At 36.6% G+C, this 12,679-nt stretch overlaps 1 protein-coding gene across 3 annotated transcripts in view; it reads right to left on the bottom strand.

The window, feature by feature from the left end:
• The window catches only part of LOC135196154 (leukotriene A-4 hydrolase-like), a 159,211-nt gene that overhangs the window by 114,242 nt on the left and 32,290 nt on the right, over positions 1-12,679 (bottom strand). For 2 of the 3 annotated variants that reach the window (XM_064222716.1, XM_064222714.1), the window contains exons 3-4: positions 12,288-12,427; positions 5,852-5,996 (exon numbers count right to left, since the gene is read on the bottom strand). In XM_064222716.1, coding sequence (XP_064078786.1) covers positions 5,852-5,996; positions 12,288-12,427 — 285 coding nt within the window. The remainder of the gene's footprint in view (positions 1-5,851; positions 5,997-12,287; positions 12,428-12,679) is intronic. The other variant, XM_064222717.1, reaches the window with a different exon arrangement.

Raw genomic sequence — 12,679 nt, 5'->3', positions numbered from 1 at the left:
ATACAGGCTTTAATGTATCAATTTCTAATAATAATATAGTCATTTTTTGTAAAGTTCCTTCTAATATTGGCAATGTTTTATTTATTTTATTGAACGTTCTATTTAAATTATCTAACCGTCTCCCTATTGAGTGTTTTATATTAATTAATTCTGTTAGTTTATCAGACCACCAAGGGACTTTGTGCTTTGTTGGATGGGGCTTTGACTTTGGTATTGCTTGATCAGCAGCCTTTTTAATGAAATCAACAAGAATTTTGTTAGTTTCATTATGGTCTTCTAAGTATTCAAATGGTTGGATATTTCTTGTGTGCATTTCATTTCATATTTCTCCCAATCTGCTTTATTAATGTTGTAGTGAGGAACATGTTTTGCAGGATTATTATGTAATAAGGATATTAATATTGGGAAATGATCACTGGTGTGCAAGTCATCAACTATATTCCAATCTATTCTGTCAACTATATTTGTTGTACAAAGAGTAAGGTCTACTGAAGAAAATGTTCCATGTGTTTTCGAAAAATATGTACTAATTTCGTCATCATTTATACAGCACATGTCGTTTGACTCCATGAACTCTTCAATTTTACTCCCTGCTCTATTTGAGATTGTACAGTTACAGTCCCATATTGGGTTGTGAGCATTAAAATCCCTACTATCAATGTAGGTTCTCTGGCATTGTCAAACAAATCCTTAAGTTTTTCTATGTCGTAATTTTTGTTAGGTTGGTTGTATATGTTATAAATTACATAGTTATAGTTTTTTATTCGTATTTTGATGCTTGATATTTGCAAGTCAGCAAAGTTTACAGGTACCCTGTCGTAACATACTTTGTTATGTACATATATAGCAGTACCTAAATTTCCTTCTTCTTCTCTAGATGTAGATACTAAGGTATATTTACCAATTGTTGATACTGTTTTATTAACATGTTGTAAACATAATATCATTGGTTCGTATTCTTTCAGTAAGCGTTGTAATTCGCCCAAATGTAATCTGGTCTGAAGACCATTTATGTTCCATTGTATTATATAATTATTGAAAATATTATGTTAAGTGTGTTCAAGCATTACTTTCTTGTTGTGGTTTATCTATTTGCAATTTTTCTAAAATTTTATTTACGACATTTATTTGTTTTTCCTTATACGACATTAGATGTCCAATGCACATACAGCCTTTTTTGTGAGTCTCTAGACTATAGTGGTTTCTTTACTTCTATTTACATTTTATAAAATTTCGTATAGTGTTTGTTAAACTGTCTTTTGTTATGTTTCTGTCTTTGTTGCATAATTCTATGAAAACATTCATTACATCCACATGTGTTTTTATGTGTCCTCCTTTTTTCATTTACTCTTAGTGCACCCAAGTACCGGTGATGGGGTAATCTCTTCTCCCTTCACATAATCATTTTTGTCTATGGTGTTCTCCTCTATAATTTCTATATTGTTCTGGGTATTTCCATCCATTTCTTTTATTATTACTTTAGGAGACAAAGGTATGTTCTTATTTTCTGGTCTGTGCACTTTTTTTGGATCCTTGGTCTTTGCTTTAACAGATACCTCTCTAATAATTGTTGGCTTTTTGGTTTTGGGTGGAGTTCTTTCTAAAGGTCTCTTTTTATCTTTAGCTTCCAGCTCATTATATTTATCTTGTAATATTTCAGTTATACATGTATCATTTTCTTGCGTTCCCTTTCCATTTCCCTTAATATCTCAAATGAATTTGAACATATATCTGCACAAGTTTCTTGGTTTTTTGCTATATTTAGTTTCTTGTAAAGTTATTTTTCTTCTGATTTATCTAATGGGGGTTTGTTACTTGCTTCCATTTTCGTTTCATTCCTTGAGCTCAATGCAGTAGAGAACATTTGCTTCCTAGCGGGATCATGCATCCCTCTAACTCTCAACTCTAGTTTGGCTTCTCTAATTGGCATTCCTGATCTCTCCTGAAGTAATTTTAATTCTGTGTTGTATATATAATACATACACTCCTTAGACCTAGCATGGTGAATTTTGGCCACAGTTCACACATTTTGGTTCACCACACTTCCACTTTGTGGTGTGTTCGTCGGATCCACAATACCGCACATATAGATTTATTTCTGCAATTTTTCCCTGTATGTCCATATTTACTACAGTTTTGGCACTGTAGTGGCTTTGGAACATAAGGCCTCAGTTCATCTGTTTTGGCCATGATTTTAATTTTGAAAGGTAGTTCTTGGCCTTCAAATTTTATTTTTGCTATTCTCAATGTATTTTCTTTATTTTGTCTACTGGTTAAACTATATATTTCGCAATCTTGCACGTTGTTGTACCTTTTTTTAAGGGAATCCAGCAAAATATTTTTTTCAATGGTTCCTCACTTTTAGGAAGTACTACAGTACCCTGTATGCTGTTCATACTGTCATGTTTTCTTATGTTTACCTTTATATTATCAATGTTCTTTATATTTAAATAGTTTTCAGATTGGTTTTTTGTAGTGGTTTCTATTAACCACACCTGGTCTTTGTCTAAATGACATTTCTGAGGTTGGGTGCCTACTTAACAAATAATTTTCCAATCGTAATGCAGATATTTTCTATCAGTTTCCAAGGTCAAGAACCTTGACCAACTTCCACTCCCAAAAACGGAGTCGAAGTGAGTCAAGGTTGGGTCAATTCTAAATTTGCTTTTTCTTTGCGGCTTGTATGGTATTAGAGTTTTAATACCAGCCTGTTCTTCATTACCTGGGTTTTCCTTAGAATAGTCCATTGCCATGCCAGAAGTCGTAGGGGTTTTTGTTTTGGTTTCCATATATATAAAGTTTAAATATTTCGTCCAGGATGAGATCCCTCTCACCAAAGGAGGCCCAACTGAGGGAGGAGCAATACTGTTACGCTGTGGTAACTGCCCTGGGACACTCACCTGGATATACGCCATACACACAGTGCCTTAAGGGTCGTCAGTCCCATGAGATCGGACCCAGCACTGTGGGCATGGCTTGACATAAAAATTTACCTCGCTCGACCACGTCAGGTACTCTAGTTTACGGGTGGAGTGGCATGCCCGTCCAACTCCACCCTCCATCAGGTTAAAAGAGCAGTCAATTCAATATTCCAAAACCATGCCAGGGTCGTCAACGAAAGAAGAAGAAGGGGAAGGGGAAAATTTATAAGGAGGAGGAGTAAAGGAGTTAAAGGTCCCAATGTTCAGTTGATCCACAGCAGAGAGTGTAGGCGTAAAGGGGCATACTCTCTCTGCAGTGGATCCCTAAGCCCCCCACCTCGTCAAGGAGTTGGGATCAGGGGGACAGACTGAGGAGTCATGGTGACTCTGTTTACCCAGAGATTCCTTCCAGGACTAAGGCTGAAGTATCCACCAAACTTTTTAAATCTTTTGATAAGGTCAGTTTCACATCTTGTTTCTTGCATGCGACAGCTAGACTTTGTTCACAATCTTTTGTTGCAATCTGAGTATTGGATCTATTATTAATTTGAACTGCAACAGGCCTGTCATATGTTCTAATTGCTGTTTGGAAACTCTGGGCTGTGCAAGGCACGTTTTGAGGACTTGCCTTATTCTGTGAAAAGTATCTCAGCACAGTCCCAGCCACTGAAAGTGTCTACTGGGTGTGAGGTGGGATTTTCCCAACTTATCTTAAACCCTTTTGACAGTACTCAGTTGACCACTGCCATAAGGCTTTTCAAGCACACTTTTCTTGTGGGCGCCCAGAACAACAAGTCATCTAGGTAGGCTACTATGTAGTAGTACATAGTTGTATTCCTGATCTTTTGAACTACCGTTACTTATTTTGTAAAACTTCTTAGGGCAATTGTTAGCCTAAAGGGCATGACTTTGAACCTGTAAACATCTCTATTTTTTTTATCTAGCCTTCTATTTTCTGTGGCTAAGACCATCCTCACCTGATACTCGGCCATAGCTGTTTTTTAGGCTACAGGTAGGACATTCCCTTAGAAAGGGAGTTCCTACTTAATCAGGTTAGGCTACAGCCTGTTCTGGGTTTTTATCACCTTTAAGGTTATGTATAGGCTACATAAGACCTCCACTACTGCTCTAGTTGTAAAAACTGTTATTTTAATAAGAGGATACTGTTTATATCTAATCCTAGGCTACTTGGGCTTAAACTACCACTTGGTAAACAAACAATAATGTTTCCTAAATTGCTCTCTCTTAGCCTAATAAAAATTATTGCCTAATCCAGATTATTCTGGATCATTCATAAAGTACAGGCCATATAAAAACAGAAACTTAATCATATGTAAATTCGTAGTTAGGCTAACATTTTTGCCTAACCCAGGTTGTTTATATCTAGCCCTTTGCTACTAGGTCTTCTATAAAAAAACAGTAACTTTCTAATGTGGCACTTTATAGTTAGGCTATCACCTAGTAGTAAAGGCTACTGTCTAATCCTGATTAATTAATTCATCATTAAGGGAATGGGATTAACCAGGTGTAATTTGTAGCCTACAAGCTAGGCTACTACCTCATAGACCATTTGGTCTACCATCTTTAGTCTACCATATAAAACAGTAACTTACTAATGTGAAACTATACAGTTAGGCAATCACTTAGTCTATGTAGGTTATTGTCTAATCAATCCATATTATTTCATTCCCTTTTAAGGGTATGGACATGATAGCCTTGAGTACTAAAACTATGCTTAAGTATACAGGCTATATAAAAGGAAAGTCTGTAACCTTTCATCTATTCCTTGGGTCTTTGGTGTAATCTTGGGCTACTGCCTTGGTCCTAACAGGATAAGTCTTTCAATCTTACCTTAATTCAGGTTACTACCTAATCCAGGTTATTTCAGCTCACCCTTAAGGATATCTAATCCTAGTTTATAGGCTACAGACAATAACTAAAATAGTTTAGCTAACTTATTCTCACTGAATTCATGTAGATTGTAGGCTACTGCCAAGCAGGCTATTGCAGACATTATCTGAAAGGATTATCTAAATTTTATTTTAATAATAATTGTGGAACATTTCTTTAGATAAAACTTCTAAACAAAATGATAAATTCTTCAAAACAATTTGTGCTTTTACAAATAACAATCAGAAATTGTGAGAAGCAGAGACGTGTGCTTGCAAAAAAGCCAGTTTTCAGCATTTCACAGACAAGTAAATTATTGCTCCACAGTCTAGACTAAAATATTTTTAACGGAAACTTAAAATCATGCACTTACCTTTCAACTTAAATATTTCCATGATTTTCAATAATGAAACCATGGAAGTGAAGATCTTAAATCACGGAGCACTGGTTCCGTACACTTTACACTGTTGACCAGAAAAAAGTAATAGCTTCTTGGTCAGTTCTGGTTGTAAGTAAACAATATGCGCATATACGCACAGCCACTTAATCTCGCGGGTTTTGACGTACTTAAACTGGGTTCAGCATTCACAGAGGATGAGAGAAAGTCCCCTCTTATTCAGAGTCCATTTATACTCTTTCATGAAAGAGTTATAACATTTATCATTAAGACACAATCCCTGTCCACAAGACCAGCTAAAAGAGAATCTTTGACATTAGTCAGGTCACCAAAGAGCTCTGGTTAGACCATGGAAAGGGTAACCCTTGAGGACTAGACAGCAACTTCACTATCAAAACAAAACTTTTTCTAAAAAAATATTATGCGGTATGCCCAAACTACTGAAGCATATCTAAGCCTAATTCATACAAGAAAAATTAAAAGAAATTATGTAATTACGGTAGACAATTTCAAAGTCACACAATTTCTAACTATGAGCCTTTATTTCTATGTAAGGAATGAAGTTCCAACTTAAAAATAACAAAACCTAACTAGAAATTACAAAAAAACACTTTATGTATTAAATTCAGTTATAAAATCTTACCTGGCATGGCAACAATGAACGACAGTGTATTGCCTGACACTGAGAAAACAAGTAAGGGTGCTTTTTGCCTGCAGTCTGACTTGGAGAGAGCCATTGAAGAGCTGTGCACGATGCAGATACTTCATACTCTATTGTGATCTTATACCTGTGAGTCAACAACTAATTTAGCACTCATAAGTAGAGTAAATTAAGTCAATTGAAATCATATAAACAAAAAACATCCCTGGTAGTTAGTGAAATTAAGCAATAGTAATTAAATCATTAACATAACCTACGACACGACTAATTCCATACTGATTTACATAAGTCAAATTTAACAAAAGAACTCCAACAAAAAATCACTCTAAGACAAAGTGCACTTTGTCAATAATTCCAGTTATGACAAATAAGAATCAGTCAATCATAAATGACTTAAAGCAAAGATACAGACATGGTGGAGGTAGTAAATATTTTGCTTTAGTCACACCACAGAATGAACTACCAAGACCTGAAGGCTCCCACACTCAAATTTCATAAAACTTTTATTGACAAGAATCCAGAATCACAAACATTGCCCCCCCCTTAGTTTGGGTAGATACCCTATTGGATATAAACCAATTTAAGGGGTGCGCCAACTGCCAAATTTCAAGGAATTATTGAAATTTAGTTATTAGCAGTCTTTAACTGTTTTATACCTAAATAAACATATCCTGAAATGATAATGCTTAAAAAATTGTTGATTGGTTTATTGACAATTTTGTTCATCACTTGTATGACATTGAACCACAAATTGTGAAAAAGACTTGTATAAAACATCTGTATGAATAATTCAGGATATCCAAGTAAGTTATGGACTATTATTGACAGTTTTATAAACATATCTAGAAACATTATTGCTAAAAAAGAATGTTTAAATTGGTTCATGGAGACACTTGTTTATTGCTTGTACGGCACTATGAATAACAGATTGTAAAAAAAGAATGATCTTAGATTGTATAAAGTTTGAGATATAAGTACACTATTTTGGACCATTTTACAAGCAAATAAACAATATCTTGAAGCATTATTGCTAAAAGAAATGTTTAGATTGGTTCATGGACAACTTTCTTCATAGTTTTTATGGCACTGTAAATGACAAATTGTGAAAAAAAAGCACGGAAAAAAAATGTGATAAACAAAATTTATTAAAAAATAATTGTTTCCCATTAAAAATTATATCTTTATGATAAAATAAAGTTTTGTACATACTTACCCGGCAGATATATACTTAGCTATAGTCTCTGACATCCCCGACAGAATTTCAAACTTCGCGGCACACGCTACAGGCAGGTCAGGTGTAGCATAATAGAAAAAATAGCTTATAGGGATAATATAAATATTCTTTATTTTATATCACTTTTGAGTCCAGAAATATTGCTCTTTTGCTGTTTCCTGAAAAGTTACTTTTTTTTTTTTTAACTTCGTCTGCCAAGAAGATTAAAACAAGACTTGTGTTCATTCAGTATTATTTGTAGAATCAGTGGTAGTAAAAGTTAGAAGGAAATAACTTTCAGTCATTTGGTATAGTCTTTTACTTTATAAAATGGGGTCTTATGATGTCAGCATTCCCCATAAATGCAAATTTTAGGTAATATAAATCAAGAGGGAGCACAGGTTATTCATTTGATTACATTGTAAATTTCAGGGCATATTCCTTATATGATGAAATAGTTTTTGTGCAGAAGTCAGCTTTCTAACTATTATATTTTCATAATTACAAAATAAGCTATAGATTTTTTCTTTTGCCATTTTCTCACAATGATATTTTTATAATAAAATGAGATTTTATGTATACCGCATTTGACGGCATATAAGAAGCACCCTATTTTCAGCAGGTCAGATTCAGGAAAAAAAAGTTTTTAGTGTATTTAAGCATATTTCTCTCATTTACCACCCACGTTTTTATGTAAATCTCAAGTTCTGGCCAATGCGGGGTTGAATAACAAAGGTTATGTTTACCTTTCTTTGCTCTTCTCAGTTGGTCTTCTTGCTGTCGCCAGACACGTATCATCTTTTCTGTGGGCTGTGGGTGGTTGCCCAAAAACCCTTGCTGAAGCTCTATTGCCATGCTCTTTGGCATAATCTACTACTTTTAATTTGAAGGAGATTTTGTAGCTGGCTCTTTTTCCTTCTGCTGCCATGATGGTGAGGGCTTTGTTGTGTTTTTGTTATGATTATGAACCTGTTGTACCAAGATGTCTAACCTATATGCACTCAAACTACACGAACTGCCAATGATCAGCATTGCCAGATACCGTACTTTGTAATCAATTGTTGTTTTATTCCTCACCAACAGATGGCATTACTGGTGAGTCAGAATGCTGATCAGCTGATGTATATAAATGCAAGTCACAGCATTTCAGATTAGATTGCTTTCATTTTTACAAATTCATTTTTAAAGCACCGGTACTAATACAAATAAGGATGCATGGAGTTTAGGGTAGGTAAAAGTACTGAGCGTAAGCTGGGTTAGTGAGCGTCAAAGAGAAGATTAGCCTAAACCTACAGGAGGTCTCAAACATCACCTACAATGTATAAGACGCAAGGCAATTTTTTGAGCCAAAATTTTGGAAAAAAAAGTGTGTCCTATATGCCGTCAAATACAGTACTTACCAAGTAATTGCATACCTACGAATTCCTAAGTACTGGCAGCTACAAAGTGAAAATCGTAGTAGCGATTCTTTTGTCTGTGCAGGCTAGAGCGCATGACGTTAGGGGTATTGGTCCCTCTCTGGCTTTCAAAAAGAACTGTACATAGAGTGCTGAGCGCTGGTACTTGGTTACGCCAGTCCACGTTCATCTCTTTCTATCTTAAGGATGTTGCCCACAGATCTGCGGACACGTTTTGCCCGAGTCCTGTGGTGGCTGCCCAACAGGTTGTGTAACTCATAGTTGCCCTTAACAGGGCACTTATGTATCTTACCCAAGATGATTGTGTGGATGAGAGAACGAGTGAGTTGGCTGGACTCTCTTTCTCTTGTACCTTTCCTTCTTCCTTCGGGCGGTTTAAGGAATAGACACGTCAATCGCTGGACTGGTCTGATACAGGTGAGTAAGGTAGTCATACTGATAGTGTGGTCACTTGATATACAAATATCAAACCCTCTATTTGGTAGCATATGCTCCACTCCTTGGCAAGGAGAGGTTGGAAGTAATACAAACCTTGGTGTCTTGGTTTGTTATTGGACAGTCAAAGTTTCTCTTTGGTTCCCTATACAATGGTTATCCCATAGTATATCATTGTACGTCACTCAGGTTCTGAGTGGTTAGATATCAATTTATCTAGCTTCCCAACGAGCTTCAGTCCCTCTCCAGAAATCATTTCTTCTGGGAGCTGGACTGGTGGGTAGGCCCCCAGCCAGTTTAGGATGTCTTGTACCTCCCTCCAAGTATGAGTCTATCCTATTGTTAAGACTGAAGGTATGTTTGCGTATGAACAAATGAAAAATTTTCTAAGAAAATTTGTATTTTTCATGGCTACAAACCTGAGGTCTTAACGTTATACTGCCCACCTCTAGCCGCCCCTCTGTTTGTTAAGTCATCCTGAGTTGGGAAAGACTGGCGTAGCGGCGTGGTCCTTGACCAATCCTCACCCGAGCTACGCATGCGTTGCCAGATATCACTAGATTCATTGCTTTCATCTGCTTTTTAACCTGATCCAGCTAGGCGCTAAAAATTATCCTATTGTTAAGACTTCAGGTTTGTAGCTATGAAAAATACAAATTGTCTTAGAAAATTTGTCATTGTAGAAAAAATTTGCTAGCATTAACATACTGCCTCTGGCAAAGCTCATCTCAACTCATAGAGGTATGGCTTCAGACCAAGGGTCACTTACTACACAGTAGGAGCCTTACAACGAGGACATCTCCAAGAAATAGTAAAGCACACACAATGCCCCTGCCCTGGGCACAGTACCATTATCAAAACACAAAGCCAGAATACCAAAACAACCTACATCAATAATTAAAAACCATCCTACCAATGATTCTGGAGGGTATCCAAGTACCCCATACTCCCCAGGACCCAACACCAGATTCAAGGCAATGAATAAGGTAAGAATAAAGGCTTCCTATGTTTCCTTCCCCAGAACCATGCCAGACGCTGCAAATGGACCCAAGGTACTGCAGTCATTACAAATAAGTCTCAATTTCACGTAAACAGTGGGTCGCAAGACAGACTTACATTTCCAATATGTAGATTTCTTTTCAGAAAACTAAAAAGGCTAATTAGACTATGGGCAGGTTGAGGAAGATTTGGAAATAGAAAAGAATGAAACTGCAAATGAAATTAAGATTAACACATATGTCTAGTACAATAAATTACAAAAGTTCCATATGCATGATATAATGAAAAGGAGGTGGAGATGGTTTGGACATATCCTTTCAACACTGGGAAAATAGTGGTACATATAGTGCATCTGCCCTGCTAGAGGACTGACAATCATGTACCAGTGACAGCCATCCCTCACTCTCCTTCTTTTACGATAAATGCACACGAGTCTGCCTGGACTAGTACCACAAGGTCTTCTTTTTCCCCTTCTTTAATCTACACGGGGGAAGACAGTCCAGGGATGAAGAGGAGGATGAAGATAACCTCAACCATAATGATGATGAAGAGGAGCAGCAGCGCTGTGAGCATTTCTTCCCTTTCATCTCTTGTATCTTGCCAGTCTTATACACCAAAGTAAAGGTTGATGACAGAACCAAAAATTAATTACAACCAGAGGATTTGCTATTGAAAGGACGACTACTGCAACAGGAGGATTCCCTTCCTTTACAGTAGACAAGGAAGCTTGGCCAGCCACACACAATACGAGAGAAGAAGGCATAGCAGACAGCTCCTTCATCTCTACAAAGTTGTACAGAAATACTGTGAAAGATAGACTAACAGGGATGTTAAACCTTAGTGGATGGACATACTCAATTGAGCAACAATAACAGGTTTTGGGTGGTTGACAGAGTGACTCATGGTGAGTAACGATATTACGCGGCATCAATTTGTAGGAATTGAGCAGAAAAGAAGTGCCATTACTTCTATAGCCCATAAATTCATTAATGGTAACTTTAGACTGGCTAAGATGAGAGAATGGGTGGCTGAGAGCTTAGCTGTGGTCCTCACTTCAAGGGAGGGTGTACTGGTTCTCTGTCTCACGACTTCTTTTTGTAAATTTGCTCATAAATATACCAAGGGGTTGCTGTTAATTTTAGTTCTTATCTTTCGTTGTTGGTTTTAGTTCTGATCTTTTATGATATCATGTCAGTTATAGATGTAATTTTGCTGAAAAAGTGCAAAGAAATACTGGAGAAAAAACATGTATAAATCCAAAACGTTACAGCATCTTTGTTCTTGGTAAATTTACATTAATACTTAACAACAAATACTATGCTCAGAATTTGTTACTGAATTTATTTTCCTACCTGTTTTGATATTGTGTGAGCTGTAACTATAATTTTACAAAATAAAGTCATTAATTAGAAAAAAACATGTATAACTTGGTAAAATTTAGGATTGCCTTGTAAAAGAGGCCATACAAGGGGTTGTAAATAGTCATTTTTTTTCTTACAGCATGGGCATTTGCATATCTTCCACTTTCCATTGAGGTATTTCTTAAATTGGCTGACTCCAAGTAGTTTCCCCAGTCTGGGTACTACATTTCCATTTTTTATACCAGCTCATAAGGGTTAAGCATAAACCAGATGTTTCTAAGATACCTATAAAATGACATCTTACACCTGGAACATCAAAATCAGATGATTTGGCAGGAGAGAGAGCTGCAGTTGGTGCACCACTACTAACAGCTAGCGCTATCCCTCTGAGGGGTAGCACTACTAGCAGGCAGAGGGATAGGAATGGAAGGGTTTAAGAGGCAAATTCCTACTACTGAAGAAATGGAAAATGCTTCCTACTCTTCTTTCTCCTCTTATCAAACTTCTTCCGCTCTGCAAGGAAGGTCAACTAGCGCGCTCCCTATATGGGAAAAGCATGAGTACACACATTCCCCTACAAAGTGCATAACAGTGGAGGTCTTATGTTGCAGGAGACATGAAATGCATACACAAGAACAAACCAAGCAAAAGAAATGCTAAATAGCAAAAGTAGGACAGCAAACTATTTACCCAACTTTAAAAACCAAATGAAGGAGAGAAGTGTGGGCAGCAAGTCTGTGCTTTTAGGCAGCTAAAGAAAAAAGTGAATGGTGATGTAACATGGTGAGTGAGAAGTAGTGCTCACCCACCACCCCCATATCCATCACTTTGTTACAGAGTCCAACAACCTCTCCAACTAGTGCTAAAGGGTACACTTGTATAAAAGGTGATACTTTGTCTTTCTATAGAAACAAATCAATATTGTTTGAGAATGAAGGTTTTTTATGCTCATTTGGTCCCTAGAAACAAACGACCAATCGATCATTACTTACTGTTTTCTGCCAGAAGGTGACAGAGCAATTGTCAGGGCAGAACCAAAATTTGGATGAGCATCTCCCATAGAGTGCTGCAGGAGCTGACCAGTCTCTTCATCTTTGACAGAATGGATCTTTATATCTCTGGTATCCAAGATCTGTGAAGAGAAAAAAATAACCATTAATTCTTACAGTGCTATATGCATCTGTCAAACCCTATACTATCATCATCAGTGTTTTTACATAAGATTTTTCACTTTGCATGGTTAGAGGTTAGAAGTAAAATAAAAAATTTTGTAATAAAATTCATTTTTCACATACTTACCTCTCTATTATGACAGCTTCCCACGTCATGTGGGATGATGGAGTGTGAAGAGTAAAAAATGAATAGGATCATTTAGTTTGAACCA

Source organism: Macrobrachium nipponense, chromosome 17 (assembly GCF_015104395.2).
Source record: "Macrobrachium nipponense isolate FS-2020 chromosome 17, ASM1510439v2, whole genome shotgun sequence".
In the NCBI taxonomy this organism is placed as follows: Eukaryota; Metazoa; Arthropoda; class Malacostraca; order Decapoda; family Palaemonidae; genus Macrobrachium; species Macrobrachium nipponense.
Note: the sequence above shows the minus strand (reverse complement) of the source record. Positions and strands in the feature narration are given on the sequence as shown.